Source organism: Cyanistes caeruleus, chromosome 3 (genome assembly GCF_971803275.1).
Source record: "Cyanistes caeruleus chromosome 3, bCyaCae1.hap1.1, whole genome shotgun sequence".
Lineage (NCBI taxonomy): Eukaryota > Metazoa > Chordata > Aves > Passeriformes > Paridae > Cyanistes > Cyanistes caeruleus.
Genome location: NC_141703.1, coordinates 50,035,719 through 50,050,689, shown reverse-complemented (window position 1 = coordinate 50,050,689; position 14,971 = coordinate 50,035,719). Strand labels below are relative to the sequence as shown.

Genomic DNA, 14,971 nt, shown 5'->3' with positions numbered 1-14,971 from the left:
TTTTATTTAAGGCTAAGAATGATGTTGCATCATGTCACAGGAGAAGATTAATACAGCCAAACTGGATTTTGGCGCTTGCTTAAAGCAAACTGTTTAAAATCCCATTTTTGCCATGTTTTTAGGCTATACTTCTTTGTGACTTCTATCACTCACCTTCAGTGTCTATAGAAATGCTCTTGGCAGTTACCTTGCTCCCACAGTTCAGCGTAAACCAAAACTGAGGAAAGTAAACTGTGTGAGGTCCATATTTATCTTCCTTCTGTGTGTCTAAAATTTTACTTCCCCTTCTGAAACCAGTTAATCACAACCTGGACAACATAAGAGCATCTCTGCAACAACTGTTTCCTTTGTTAGGTAAAATCATTCTTCAGTTATTTATTATCTCTTATGACTCATGAGCAACTTGCAAAGAACTATTTCAATTACATGAACCAGTGATGCAACGCTTGCTTTTTCGTAGGCAGAACCTCCCTCCTTGCGTCTCTTCAAAAGTCAATAAATGCTCTGCAGAGAGCCCTTGGTTTCAAAAGAAAATTCCCAAGTAAGAGTATCATCACAAATTTCAAACAGCCCTGAAAAATCCAGCTGAAACAGCCTCTGTAAGGAAATTCAGTGCTGTACAGACACCAGCACGACATGTCAGCAAGGTTGTCAGCAACATTTGAGCTCCTTGGGTTGGTACCTTCTGTGCACCATCTGGGCTGTGCTGCAGTTTTGATGTCAGATGGGGGTGGGAAACAGTTGCTGAGGGGAGAACCCAGCAATCAGGGCTCTGACCACAATCTGTAGTTGCACCAGCAGCAACTCAGCCTAGATAATTTTGTACTCCCCAACCAAGCAGAGAGCACCAAACAGTGCTCATTGCCACCAGGTGGCCACAGTGTTGGGCATCTCAAATCCAGCAGCTGCAGTGAGCTGGATAGGCAGGCACAAGCTACACAGCAGATGGTGGGATGCACACTCTTGCCAATGACACAGTGCTACAAAATGTGCTCATATTCACCACCAAACTGTCTTACATAGATATTCTTGCCACAAACAGTTGGTGCAGAGCACTGTACAAATATAGCAGCACTCCCATCCAGCTTGGCAGGTTGATTCCAACGCTCTCATCACACCACAGCAACATTTTTCCAAGTGCAGTGCTTGTCCTGCCCATCCCTCAACACACTTTTAAACTCTCTTGTTCACCAGATACTACCTTGGTCGGCTTCTTCGGCCACAGACACTTTCAGTCAACAGTTATTTCTTAGGCTCTCGATTCTTACTTAAAAGCATCTGAAATTTTCAACATCTTCATGGATGGAGTATCAACTACTTCACTGGATAACCAGGGTGAAATATTTTTTTCCTAATATCCAATCTAAACCTACTTTGGTGCAACCTTGGTGTAACTGGAGGCCATTTCCCTTTGTCCTGTCGCTTATTATCTGTGAAGAAAGACACAACTTGCAACGACTTTTCAGGTATTTGTAGAAATCAGAAAGGTTCCCCCTGACCCTCTCTTTCTCCAGGCTGAGGAGCCCCACTTCTCTCAGACATTCCTCATAAGACTTGTGCTCACACCCTTCACCAGCTCTACTGCCCTTCTCTGGACACACTCCAGCAGCTCAATGATCTTCATTTAGTGAGAATGACAAAATTCAACATAGGATTCAAGGTTTGGCCTCACCAGCTCCAAATACTGGGGCACAATCACTGCCCTGGCCCTGCTGGCCACACTATTGCTGATACAGGCCAGGATGCCATTTACCTTCTTGGCCACCTGGGCACACACTGGCTCATGTTCAGCAGCTGTTGACCAGCATTCCCAAATCCTTTTCTGCTGAGCAGCTTTCCAGCCTCTCTTACCCCAGCCTGTAGTGCTACCTGGGGTTGTTGTGACCCAAGTGCAGGATCCAGCACTTTGCCTTGTTGTCTCATACAACTGGCCTTGGCCCATGAATCCAGCCTGTCCAGACTGCAGAGCTTTCCTACCCTCCAGCAGATCAACACTCCACAACTTGGTGTCATCTGCAAACTTACTAAGGATGCACTTGATCCCCTTGTCCAGGTCACTAATGATGATATTAAAGATATCCATGAAATCCTTCCCCTTGGTACACAGAATTCGAGATCTTCCTTCCCTCAACAGAGTACCCAATGCAGAAAGGGATGGTTTGCATGAGAAATATCAGAAATGGATTTTTTAGTTCACCCATTAAAATAGTGTAATTTCAGGTAAGAAATGAAAGTCAGCTGATGGAAGGATGTGAATGCAGATCACTCAGCTGGAGTTCCCACGTGTTGCTTCCAGTGTCCCTCCTCAGCGAGTCCTGCCTACCCAGCCCTCACAGAGCTATGTGAAAGAGACAGGACTGACAACATTCCTTGCAAGGTATTTAGTCCACTGAAGGAGAATCACTCTTAAAATTTCAACCTAAGAGGACCTCTCATTGTTTTCAATTTAATATATACATTTACTGTAAGAAAGAAAAAAACAGCCAAAGTAGAGCTAATGTGAAGATATTCACTCATACGCACCTTAAAAAGGCCACTGTAAAGACAACTGTGAAAGATATGATTGTTCATGAAGGTTAATCAACATTTTACACAAGTCTAATTTCTAGGGAAAGAATACTACTACTTTCCTCTTAAACAGTTACATTATCTGTGCATGCTCAAATGCTAGAAAAAAAATTGCCTTCATATACTAACTCTTAACCTTTTGTTTTGTGTCATCCCAGACATGAAGACTAACCACTGAGTTTGTCAAAACTAGAAGATCCAGGACCTGAAATGATGGAGAAAGGACCAGTAGGAAGAGTATTGCTACAATCTGAGAAGCTGGTATCAGCTATCCCACACCAGCTTTGGCTGATGAGATCTTGAGCATTCATAGCTGAAATTATCAGTGCAACCAACAGAGAGGAGCTGCTCAGCAGCAGAGAGCAGCGTGTGAGGATGTGGACAAAACTGGAAGAACTTAACTTCAGTGCATCTCTCTCTCTCTCTCTCTCTCTATCTGCATTTCAAGACTGGATTGCAGTGGAGTTGAAGTCAAACACTCTAACATTCTAACTCAGACACTTCTGTCTCTGTGCTAGCACTTGAATTCAAGTGTTTAAGAAACTCTTGGGCTTAAAAGTATGGGCACATTTTGGCTCCTCATGCACCCAGGCACTCCAATTCTCATTCAGCTTTAAGGAACAAATGCAGGCTGTGTGAGTTATGCCTGGGGTGGTGGAAATACAGGAATGAAGAAGTCAAAACAGTAGACAGTTTTGGGAAATTGGAAGCGAAAAGAACTGCAGAAAGGGACTAAAAATGTGGCAAATAGGAGGAGGAGAAAAGGAGAAGCAGAAGATGATAAAATCCTATTAGTTCAATATTCTGAATCTGTGAAGTTTTAAAGAACCTTTCAGTTTGAAAATAGATGCCTGAGGCTGCAAGCATTTGTTGACCCTCTACTTTCGCATGTGTCTTTGAGAACTCTATTGTTTTGTCCTGAAATCTCACAAAAACACAGAGAAATTCCGATGCTATTCTGCAGCTTTGTCCTGCAATATATGGACAGTGAACACCACAACAGCCATTTACATAGATCAAGCAGGACCTTGGAGCATGAAAAAGTATTTCTTGACAGCTCTCTGTCGAAAATGAGTATTTTCCATTATTTGGGGGAATTAATTACCAAAGTTTTGAAGGGATGAATCAATGCTCCAAATGGGAAGTAGTTTTTCAATCTTCTATTAACACAACATCTGTTTCTGAGAGCCCTCCAAAACCATGTCTTTTGTAGTCCAGATGTGACAAACCAAATTAGTTTAATTACTTTTACCATATTATTTTTCCTAACCTTCCATGACTCCTCTCACTTAGGCACTTAAGAACATGATTACAGCTGCTGCTTGTTAAATCCTCCAAAACTCTTCAAATATTGAATTAATAATGCTGAATAATGACTACTGTTCAGCCATTTCCAAATTTTCCACCCTTCACACAGCTCAACATCTGTCTTCCCATATCTTTATTCAGGTACCCTGACATCTGGAAGACCATTCTCCCACGGAAATAAATCTCCTGAACTTTTACTTTATAACCCGATGACATCCACGTATTCTTTATTTAAAAAACTCTGTGTAGGCACCAGCCCAAGACATGCCATGTAACAAATGAAGGGACCAGGGTCTTTTATGTGCCATGCAGAATTTCCCACATGGGATGTTCCTCAGCAGCTATCCTCTGCCCATCAGCTAGCTGGTATCAACAGTATTTGATGCCAGACCAGATGTTTCAAAGACAGACACCACAAAACCACCATGTAAACACTTATGGGTTATTCTGCCAGCAGGGAAACTGTTCTGGAACTCCAGAAAACAGAGCTGGGCTTATATTCATTCCTTAGGCGAGGAACGTTATTTACGGCAACTGCAGATGCCCCATGTACTCCCTGCGCACTTGCAGTTCCTTTCATTTGTGTATTATTAAAGTTTCATTTATCTAGCAGTTTAGCAGGCTCTTGGCAACCATGAGGTAACACTGTCTACTACCAGGACAGAAAATATCCCAGTGCTCAAGCTGTAAACAGCCTTCTTCCTCTGGCATCAACTCCCCTCTCTTTCTGGTATTACAGACAAGTGCCCTGTCCCTTCTTATGTCCTCTTCAGACACCTCTATCTATTCACTTTTTCTGCACATGGAATTTCACCATGACTGTTGAGTTATTATGTCACTTCTCTGCAGCTCCCTCCTGCAGTGGCACACAGAATTTTGAAACGTTGCTAACACTTTTATTTTGAATAAGAGATAACGAGGAAATAAACATAGGGGACTGTTCAGGGATAAAGGTTTAGTAATCTAGTCTGATTTTTTCTATGTTTAAGCTTTCATCACCCTGTGAAAGACAAAGTTTAAAAGCACATGAAAACAGAACCTGATGTATAAGTTTGTGTAGTAATTCTAGATGGGGAGGATGTGGGCATGAAAGAGATGACACTGCTTACCCCTTTCACCAAATACAATGGGTTTAGCGAAACTTGCACAGTTTAATAGATGGAACATGCCCAGTTCTGCTATATATATCTTTATGCACCACGTTTCTACTGTCATTATTTTGGAGTATTTCTCACATAAAAACAGAGTGAGGTCCTAAGGATTTAGCCTGAAACAAATTGGAAGAAAATAAATAAGCCAGCAAGCATGCCTCTGCCTATGTCTGATATTCTCCATTTTCTTGTCAAAGTGAACAGATCCGCAGTTTTGCAGGGTTGAGGACATCTCCTGGTGATTCCTGGTTTGGTTTCTGCTACAGTTATGCAATATATGTAACGTGTAGTATTTATGTCAGCTGTTTTCAGCTCCCATGTACGCACCAGAATTGTTCTGAAGCATATGGGACAGTCTAACTGACAGGACTCTAGGAGAAGAAATCATACATTGAAAACCACAAATGATGGCTAATTAGATTCTGCATTTCTACTAAAAATAAGAAATTTCAGGCAGCAAAGAATCTTTTACAGCAAAAACACTATCTGATAATGAGCCTCCTCAGGCACTCCCAGAGGAAGAGAGGAGCTTAGCTTTCAGACATGGGGGAAAGGGAAAAATGACAATTCTTACATTTTATGTGATATTTTTATTAGTATAACTTTTTAATGAAAAAAAAAGCACTTATCAAGCACTTTACAACTTTGAAGTGCCTTATAAAGCTTTTCTGAAATGTAATTCCTCATAAAAGTCTCTCTTCACAGTAGGACCGTGTAACAAATATCAAGTCCATTCTGCAGGTAGGAAAACCAAATCAGAGAGCATCAGCCTTCCCAAAACTGCCAAGAGTGAACAGCAAGGCTATAATTTACTCATTAGGAACACCTTACTTTCTATAATCAAAGTGCTAGATCTCAGCTTAAACCCTTTAAAACTTTGAAATATTTTCAATAAATTTGATGCAAAAATATAATTCAATTATTTACTTAATGCAGTTATTAATTCACTCTCTCTATGTGGTAAGCATAGGCAATCTGACTTTCATGTTTCAGTATTGTCAAAATATGCAAATAAAATATCTTTCCGGGAAGAGATAAGTTTTGTGTAAGTTGAGCAAGTCTGGCAAAACAATTTCTACAAGCAGAGCAGGAACATACTGTGCTGCCTGGGACACGTCTTGAAGTTCAGGTTATAATTTCTTGTTCTCGGTCTGACTTATGCAAAGCACAGGGACATGGTTTCTTCATGTGGAAATAAGGAACAAAACAATTTATTCTGTTCAAATTTACAGTGACAACCTCCTCTCTAGAAGAAGAGACATTCATTACACTTTGGCAGCCCTTGAACTCATTATTTACGAACTCTACTTGTGATAGTTCAGGTGGGAGTCCTTTTCTCACATCAAAACACACAAACACATTTTCATTTCACTGCACTGATGAGCTTTGGTCCTGTTTGTCTTCCTGGCCCTTCTTCTCACTCCCTCTGCAAGATCAGCACTAATTTGGCAACCCTACTTCTTTCCTTCTACTACTGTTGTCCCACATGCCACTCTAGGTATAACATTGCCCCAGTCTGATGCTATTTAAATAGAAATCCCAGGAAAAAAAAAAAAAAAAAAAAAAAAAGCCTTTGGGAATAAAATGACAAAATTCAATTTGCTGTAATTCAAGAAGGAAAACCCATTATGTCAGTCTCTAGGCTGTTCTGTAACCACAGGCACAGAAAAGAAAGAAAGACAAGGAATACAAGCAAATTCCACATCTTCTCTTTTTGGGGCTTCTGCAGAGACTTTGCCCCAGAATGGGCCTTACTAAATACTATGTGAAATAAGAATGAATTAATACTTGGGGACAAAGATTAGTTATGTACATTGCCAAGGGTGCTGCTGATGCAGTATGATAAATTTCAATTCCTGTAAAAATAGAAAAAGTAAAACATTTGAAAATGTTCAATTTAAAATGTTAAATGTTAAATGTTTAATTTAAAATGTAAAAGGCCTTTTCCTATGCACCTGAATCCAGGAGTCAAACCAAATCCCAACAGTTCATGAAAAATACTGTTTTATTAACCTTCCTGAGATTTGCTTCCTCTATGACATGGTGTGTGTATATATAAGTTTTAAAGTGCATATACATATACACTTACCATATTATATATTATATATATTTTGGATATATCTGTAGTGGAAGATGACATGAGGTTTTCTTCTTCACAACAGCCATAGCAAATATATACTGAATAATATACTGAATTTCCAGTGCTGTGGGAAAAACTGGGGTTTTGCTTCTTCTAGCAGCCTTTACTCACTTAAGTATTTGGGAAAGGTGATGCAACAGATCCATACTTCTATCAGCTGCCAAGTGTATGGAGGGTGCCAGCAGAGCTGCACATTTACTCTCCTTAACTGGGGTGCTGCAGGCTTGGGCTTTAGTCTGACCTTTCCCAAATAAGACATTATTTATTATTATATAATAAAACAACTTTCCTTCACTGTGGTCTACAACTGCAAGGGGGACAGCAAACAAGTCACACTTCCCTACACATCTGCTGTCGATGCTGGTAGTGTCACTCCTCCCAGCACTGCTCCATCGTGCTCATCAAGAAGAATACTTCTGTTTCTCAGTATGAAACTTACACCTTCCTTTTGTTTTTTGAAAAAAAACCCCAAACCCAAACCAGCAACAAAAATCTGCCAAAGAAATAACAAAAAAACCCCAAACAAACAAAAAACAACTAAAAGGCTCCAAGGCATGAGCTTTGTCTCACACAGTTTTGCACAACTGATTATTTGGTGTTTGCACTGTGCTAGAATTCAGGCTCAAGCAGAGGATGGGCACTGGTGTGCTGAGCTGTGTATAGAAATAGAGCATTAAAAAACACACCTCCCATTTAAGTGAGTTGGAAATGGAATTAAACTTTCCAAAAGAAGATATACCAATTTTTACCACAATAAAAACCAGATAAAATATATACAATTCTAAAGAAATATATTAACTGACAAAAATATGCATGACAAGGGACAAGGTGAAAGCTCATTAATGTGATCAAAATACCATTATTTCATATCCTACATGGAGAAAACACTGCAAAAATAACTCCTCATCCCACACAGATTTCATTAGATCTTTTTACTTTCCCATGAAACAAGAAGTTTTTGTAGAATTTACCCAGGTTTCTAATTGCTTATTTGCAAAAAAGTGAAGTGTGAAAACACTAATTTTCAGGGTCTACCTCTTGTTTGCTTTTACGTACAAAAAAAAAATAAAAATAAGGCAGGAAAGAAGAAAACCTGACTAAAACATTTTTAAAAAGGCTTTTATGATGCTTACTTGCAGTTTTGAGCATGCTGCACTCTCAAAGACTGCTTCTGATCAAAAGCTGGTCTGACAAGGACAGGATGGGCATGAGCAACTTCAGACACACTTCCCAAAGGACATGGGGTATCATCAGCAACAAACACTTGTTCCCTCTGCTGGGGACTGAGTGGGCTGCAAGAGTTGGAAACCCTGTACTGTGCATTTATTCCTCCAGGTCTGGGTGCAACATCTGGGAAAGTGTTTTGGAAGTGGTGGGAGTAAAGACATCTTTCTTGCTTTCATGGCACTTCAGGGCTACACATGGTAGACCACAATCACGCCAGAGACCTTAGATGAACTGCAGTTCTTTGGAGGTAGAGCATTAAGTACTAAATGGTTGTCTTAGAGAAAATCTTATTCTGCATAATGAAATTATCATTATTCCCTCGTGCCACACACAGACAAAACACATATGCACCCCATATTTACAAAGTCAAGGGGCACTGTTGAAAATATTTTTCATAACCTTGAGACTGAAAGTAATCACAGACGCAATTAGACTTGATTTCCCATCAAAGTGCCTTGGAATAACCACACGGGCACTCTTCCATATCGGCACAGCATCAGACCTACAATGCAGAGGAATTGCTCTCTGTGTGTAAGGTGAATTCAGAGTTTGCAAAATGTGCCAGAAATGAAATCATTTAACTTTCCAGTGACTACTGGAAGAGAACTGGATGTACAAGTACCTTTTGGTGTGGACACTTGCCTGTAATTATCTGGACTCGGACAACTATCTCACTACATCCAGAGGTTCCCACTTCTACATCACCTGTCTAGGCTATGGTGGCTTTGGTGAGCCTGCCCTTACACCCCTGATACATACTGCACCAGCAGACATCTGCTTTTAAATGTATTTCTGTCCTGAAATGTGAAGCCCATCACATCAATGGGAATAGGCTGAGGTTTCATTTATTAAATAATCTGTTTATCTTCTACAGAGAAACTGTGTAAGGAAAGAGCAGAAAGGCTAGAAAGGAAAATTTCTGTGAAATATACTCATTTTCACATTGGAAAACTCTACTGTTTATTGAAACTGGCAGTAAATTTTAAATATTAAAAGAAAGTATTTCTTAAAAAATAAAAGCACCACCCAACACAAATAGGACCTCCTATTAAAATGGGTTACTTTTTAAATTTTCTTTGTTTATTTAAATTCCCAGTTTCTGAAACAGCATATGAACCTGCTGTTGGAGGTTTTTTCACCTGACAGATTTTCATGGTGCAGGAAGAGCTCAGGGGCAAGGAGAACATAGGACATGAGAAAGAAAAGCTGGGGTTTTGAAGAGTGAGTCTGGTGGGTGGTTGTAACACAAAGGGGTGTTAGAGACCAAAAATCTACACTGTTCAAGTAAAATCCAGACAGATTATTTTAAACATGTTGCTTCCTCCCAATATTTGTCTAAAGAAGGGATTACAAATCTGTAAATATCTCTCTGGAACTTATAGTTAGCAAAAGGCATTAAGCAGACCTTAAGAAAACAACAGGTAATGAATGGAGTTTTAAAACCTACAGAACAAAAATAGCTTTTTTGGTGCCTCTGACTTTTTAAGTCCACTCTGAAAGCGCTCAAAGGAAAATGTGAACAAAGACTAATGACAGGGGCCCTTTCATATTAAAATAATATATGGAGCAACAGTGAGTGAGAGGAATGCAATGTTTGGAAAAGCACAGACTAAATAAAACACCCATGTACTCACTAGTCCTCTCTCTTCTAGGGTGGTGTCTCAACCCAGCTACAAAGGAACATCTTGGGGAGGGAATGCTGTCATTTTCTCAGGTACAAATCTGTACTTTTGAGATGTTTACTGTCTCCACGTAAAACTGCTGAAGACCCCTTGACACTGACAAATAGGCTTCATTACGTCTGTGGCAAAGGTATTTGCTCTCATCTCTCAGGAATGATATAGGCGTTGATCAAGGACAAAGCACCAAACACTAAAAAACTCACTTGGCCCAGGGGCTATATTCAGCCTGGCAGAGCCTGACAGAACAACCCCTCTACTGCAGCAGCAGCACTGAGAAGGGTGATTCAGACCCAGTGCCAACTGGGGCTCATGGACAAAGAGCAGCAGTTGCAGCCCAGTATCTGAGTCCCACAAAAAATGCTCTTTTAGCACAAAAGTGCTTTTTTACAGACCTTGGCCTCCTCCACTCCTCCAAGGCAGGAGCAAAGCCATGCCTGTGGATATATGGTGCCTACACCCATGGATTAAATCCATTCCCACTTCATGTGACCTGGAAAGTCCCAGGCTTTTGCAGCTGTTGAACCCAGAAAGCTTCACTGTCACATTCTTCCATAAAGTTTTAACTAACAACTGAAATAAGGTTGCACAGAAATACAGAATGCTGATAACTACTACAGTAAATGAAGATCCTGTGGAGGTAAGAGACAGGTAACAAATCTCTTGCGTTTCAGACACTGTAAAATTATGTCCCGCATAACCTCAAAGCATGCATCTTCTTTCTTTGTTGACTTCTTCAGGATGATTCACACAATGTTTTAAACTCCTTAGGCTTCTTCATATGATAAGGGGGTAGCCAAGATTTAGAACTGGATTTAACCATGAGCACTTCAGATGTTTAGATGTTTATACAGTGGAAAGAACCAGTATTCCTTTCTAGTCTGTAGGACTCAGCTGTCCTACTGGAAGTGTCAATGGCAACATTAGTACTGCCTGAAATGATTGAAATAGCTGCTACAGATCATAAAATAGCATTCTGACTTGTTTCCCTCTCCACTGTAAAACCAACAAAGTGAAGGTGAGTCCCACCAGGGCTGCAGAGGTGCAGACCCCTGGGAAACAGCAGTTACACTCTCCTTGTTCCTGGGGCCAGCATCTGTGCCAAGTGCAACACACACGAACACAAACTGGGAATGCACCCCACTGCTGCTGCTTTTCCCATTTTTAAAGATTATTCCTTTGTGGAGTCAGATTAGCAATTTTCTTTAAGTTCACTGAAGCAGAAACTAACTCAATGCAAGTCCAGTGAGCCAATTTCTCATAGTTTCTCCTTGCAGCAGGAGTTGATAAACCTGAGCTGCAAGATTGCCTGCGAGCCCCAAAGGCGCTGCATCACACCTGATACCTCCTGATAGCTTTATTTGATGATCTGGCAAAACAACAACAAGAAGCTGATACTAGAAAGAGAAATTTAATACCAGTGCTTGTGATTTATGCAATGTTCTATCTATCAGAGGTTTCACTTGCAGTTTTCCCAGTCAGAGAGACAATAGATAATTCAAGTCCGCCCCCCAGTGGACTCCAGCACACTAAGTTTTGAGGACACTGGTGGCAAGTATTGAGGAGCTAGATGACAGCATACCTAAAAAACCAAGGAGCTACTCCAAGAGAATTAAATTCAACTGCTACCATCTCTAATATTCTCTTTTCATTCTTCATTAGGATGAAAAGAAGCATACCTTCCAACCAACAAATCTGTTCATCCTGTCATTATACCACATTGTTTATTCCTCCATGTCTAAACTACTGTGAATGTTTCAGTGTCTGTCCACAGAAAATCATGTAGATTGGAAAAGATCTTTAGGATCATTGAGTAAATGAAAAAAAAAAAAAGTTCTGAAACACATACTGCTTAGGTAAACAATTGTCAGCAAGATCAGCCTGCCTGAAAAAAATAAGGTACAGATTATGCAATGCCGAGTTTCTGTGATCTTTTCTCAGAAACTTTCCTACTGAAACTTGCTCACTCTTGCGTGCATAGCTGTCATATTTCATTTATACTTATCCAAAACTGCACTAATTATTGTGGGTCATACGTGAATAATTAACTTCTTTTGCCTAAAGCAAAGGCCAAGATAAAAAATGCAAGATGAGATTAGTACATCGAGGACATTCATGGCCAATGCTACATATAAGTCTGAATATAACAACTTCTTATCAAGACCCCTGAAATGTCCCATAAAACACGTTCAATTTTAACAGCATGACACAGGTTTTCACACTGGCTAATTTAGCACTGGCCATTTTTCTAGACTACACAACCTTCATCATGCCTGCTGCAACGTCAATATAAAGCAGTTATCAGTTGACTAATGAAGGTTTTTGATTTGATGTTATTTTTCTTTTTCCCTGAAGTAATAAAACCAACTTCCAGCATGACTATGAAACAGTTCAGACAGTTGTATTTTGGCATGGAAATTCATTTCAGCCAACTCACAGCCTGGCAGGTATCTGGGCTTCCTCTGTACTCAGCAGTGAAAGAGAAGCACCTTTGCAAGCCAATCCCTGGGTATACCTGAAGAGGGAATAACATGCCCCAGAGGTGCCAATCCCTCTGCTCTGACTACCCAGAGATCCCAGACAGATAGCACAGCCTTGACACCCAGCTGCCAGGGAACCATGGCTGGGGATACAATCCTACAATTACAGCAGGTAGACAAACTCCTTTTGTGCTGGTGGAGAGATACATATGCTTACACGGAGATTTACCTGAATTCTCTCAAGCCTTTAGTGCCTACTTCTGAGCACTTAAGTGCACACAGCCTGAGATTCAGTGGTGTTGACTATCTAACACTGATTTGGGTACATTACCTGCAAGCACTGGTCTGCCCCATGAGATCACTGAAGAATTACAGACGTCTGACAAATGTAATTCTCAGTGTCTTAAAATGTCAGGGCAGAAAAGAGTCTCTTCTGTTTCTGGGCTCACTTGGGTGTGACATTTCTGAGGTTGTCCACATCTAGTTTGGTAACTCACACGATGATTGCTTATACTCCTGGGCTGGTTGCCAGTCTGGCAGGATAGAGAGTGACTTCCCTGTGGTGTCAGCCGATAAATGGTATTTTTGTTTCAAACTAAACACTCTGCTGTTCTTCTCTGCTGGGCTCTCTGTCTTTGAATCTGTTACAGCCATGTAGTGCTCAAAGGGGATAAAGGCAAGAAAAGAAACAACATGGAAATCCAGGCAGGGAGAAGGAAAGGGACAGAGTAGGGTTAGACTGGGATAAAAGAGGTAAAACAAGAATGCCAGAAAAAGGTGACAGGGTAAGGGCATATAAAAGCTATTAGAAGAGTAGGGATGAAAGACTACATTTAAGATGGGAAAGAAATGGGAAGAAGAAAAAAGAATCAAGACAAGACATGAAAAAGAATGAGAGAGAAGAAGGCTTGTCTTAATGGGAAGATGTGAAGAAACCAGGAAAATTGGACTGGGAGGAAATGTAATGAAATTCCCCGATCACCAGAATATTTCTGTTATTTAAGGAAGGGACTCAAACCTCGTAGAAATTGTTTTAGTAGGGGATATTAGGATGAAGCCTTGTTCAGAACTCCTCTCAACAAAAGTCCTACCAGCCAAAAGACATATTGGAAAGAGTGATGGAGATGCAGCCTCATCTGAAATGGAGAAGCCTTCACTTAATTTTCTAAAATAATATCTTATACTCTTAAGAGTACATCAGATCACAGAAAGCACCAGCAGATTCTCAGCAAAGAACATTTTCCTACATGCTGGATAAACACCATTTTTCCTCCAGGGAGTTACAGGAATGCTAAAGTCCATTAAGAGCAGAGAAATCAATAAATTTAATTTAAGCAAATCAGCATCAGATTAAGGAGTAGCACTGAAGCTCAGAGTGTTCTGTCCACTGCCTTTCTAGCTATCCAATCAATCGCCTTTTAGACTTGCTCTCGGTAACTTAAAATTGTTGCTCCTGAGTTTACGCACAATAAAATTACAACTATTACATATTACTGCTTCAGCAAGCCTTACATGCCTGTCATACAGCCTAGTAACAGCCCATAAAGTTAACAAGGACATCAGGTACTGACTGAGTGTTAAGTCTGGTCACCCCTGAATGGGACCCAGCTCCTCTAGGCACCACTCTTGCATCTCTGCTGTAGGGATCTAGTGCGACCAATTCTCATACAGTGATGACTTCACTCTCCATTATGGGGTAGGTGCCTCTGAAAGCCTCCAGAAAGACAAACTGAGGACTTGAGTTAACTCTTGAATTGAACTGAAGGATTTCATGAGCTCCTGGCATTCAAAGGCTACATCTGTAACAGCAAGTAGATTCAAAAGAAACAGGTCTGTAGATTGAGAAAAATGCTGATGAAGATTCATGACCACACTGTATTGCCCTACAGGGTTTTCTCTGGACTAGATCTGGCTGGTCCCAAGTAATGACCACACTTTGTTAAAGCACAGCAAGTAGGTCCCTAGAGGCCACTTTTTCTGTTGAGTTTTATCTGAGAAGAGTCTGGTTGATGCTGACACCAGTCTTGTGCTGCCAGGAGGGGATGACAGGGAAGTCCCATTCAAAAGTAAACTCCTGGGCAGCACCAGAATGCCAATGCACTGACAGACATCTCTGCTATTCAGTTACAAGCCTTTGGCTCTTAGTGTAGGATGACAAGCTCACTATGCCCTAAATTGGACAGAAAGGCACCTGCTTGTGTTAACCACAGTGCACAGTGCCAGGAGATCTTACCTGTGTGCGTTCTCCGGTGAGCCTTCAGGTGGGAGCTTTTTGTGTATACTTTATTGCATCCCTCAAAGTCACATCGATGGATGCGCCGCTTCCTGGAGTCTGGAGACTCAGACCTCCTCTGACGCCTTGTGCTCTCAATACTGAACGGTGAAATTGAACTGAAAAACAGAACAGAAGCAAAAAAA

General features: G+C 40.7%; 1 protein-coding gene across 16 annotated transcripts in view; it reads right to left on the bottom strand.

The window, feature by feature from the left end:
• KLF12 (KLF transcription factor 12) overlaps positions 1-14,971 on the bottom strand; it is a 303,507-nt gene that overhangs the window by 71,080 nt on the left and 217,456 nt on the right. For all 16 annotated transcript variants that reach the window (XM_086881064.1, XM_086881071.1, XM_086881067.1 and 13 more), the window contains one exon: positions 14,787-14,944. In XM_086881064.1, the coding sequence (XP_086737190.1) occupies positions 14,787-14,944 (158 nt within the window). The remainder of the gene's footprint in view (positions 1-14,786; positions 14,945-14,971) is intronic.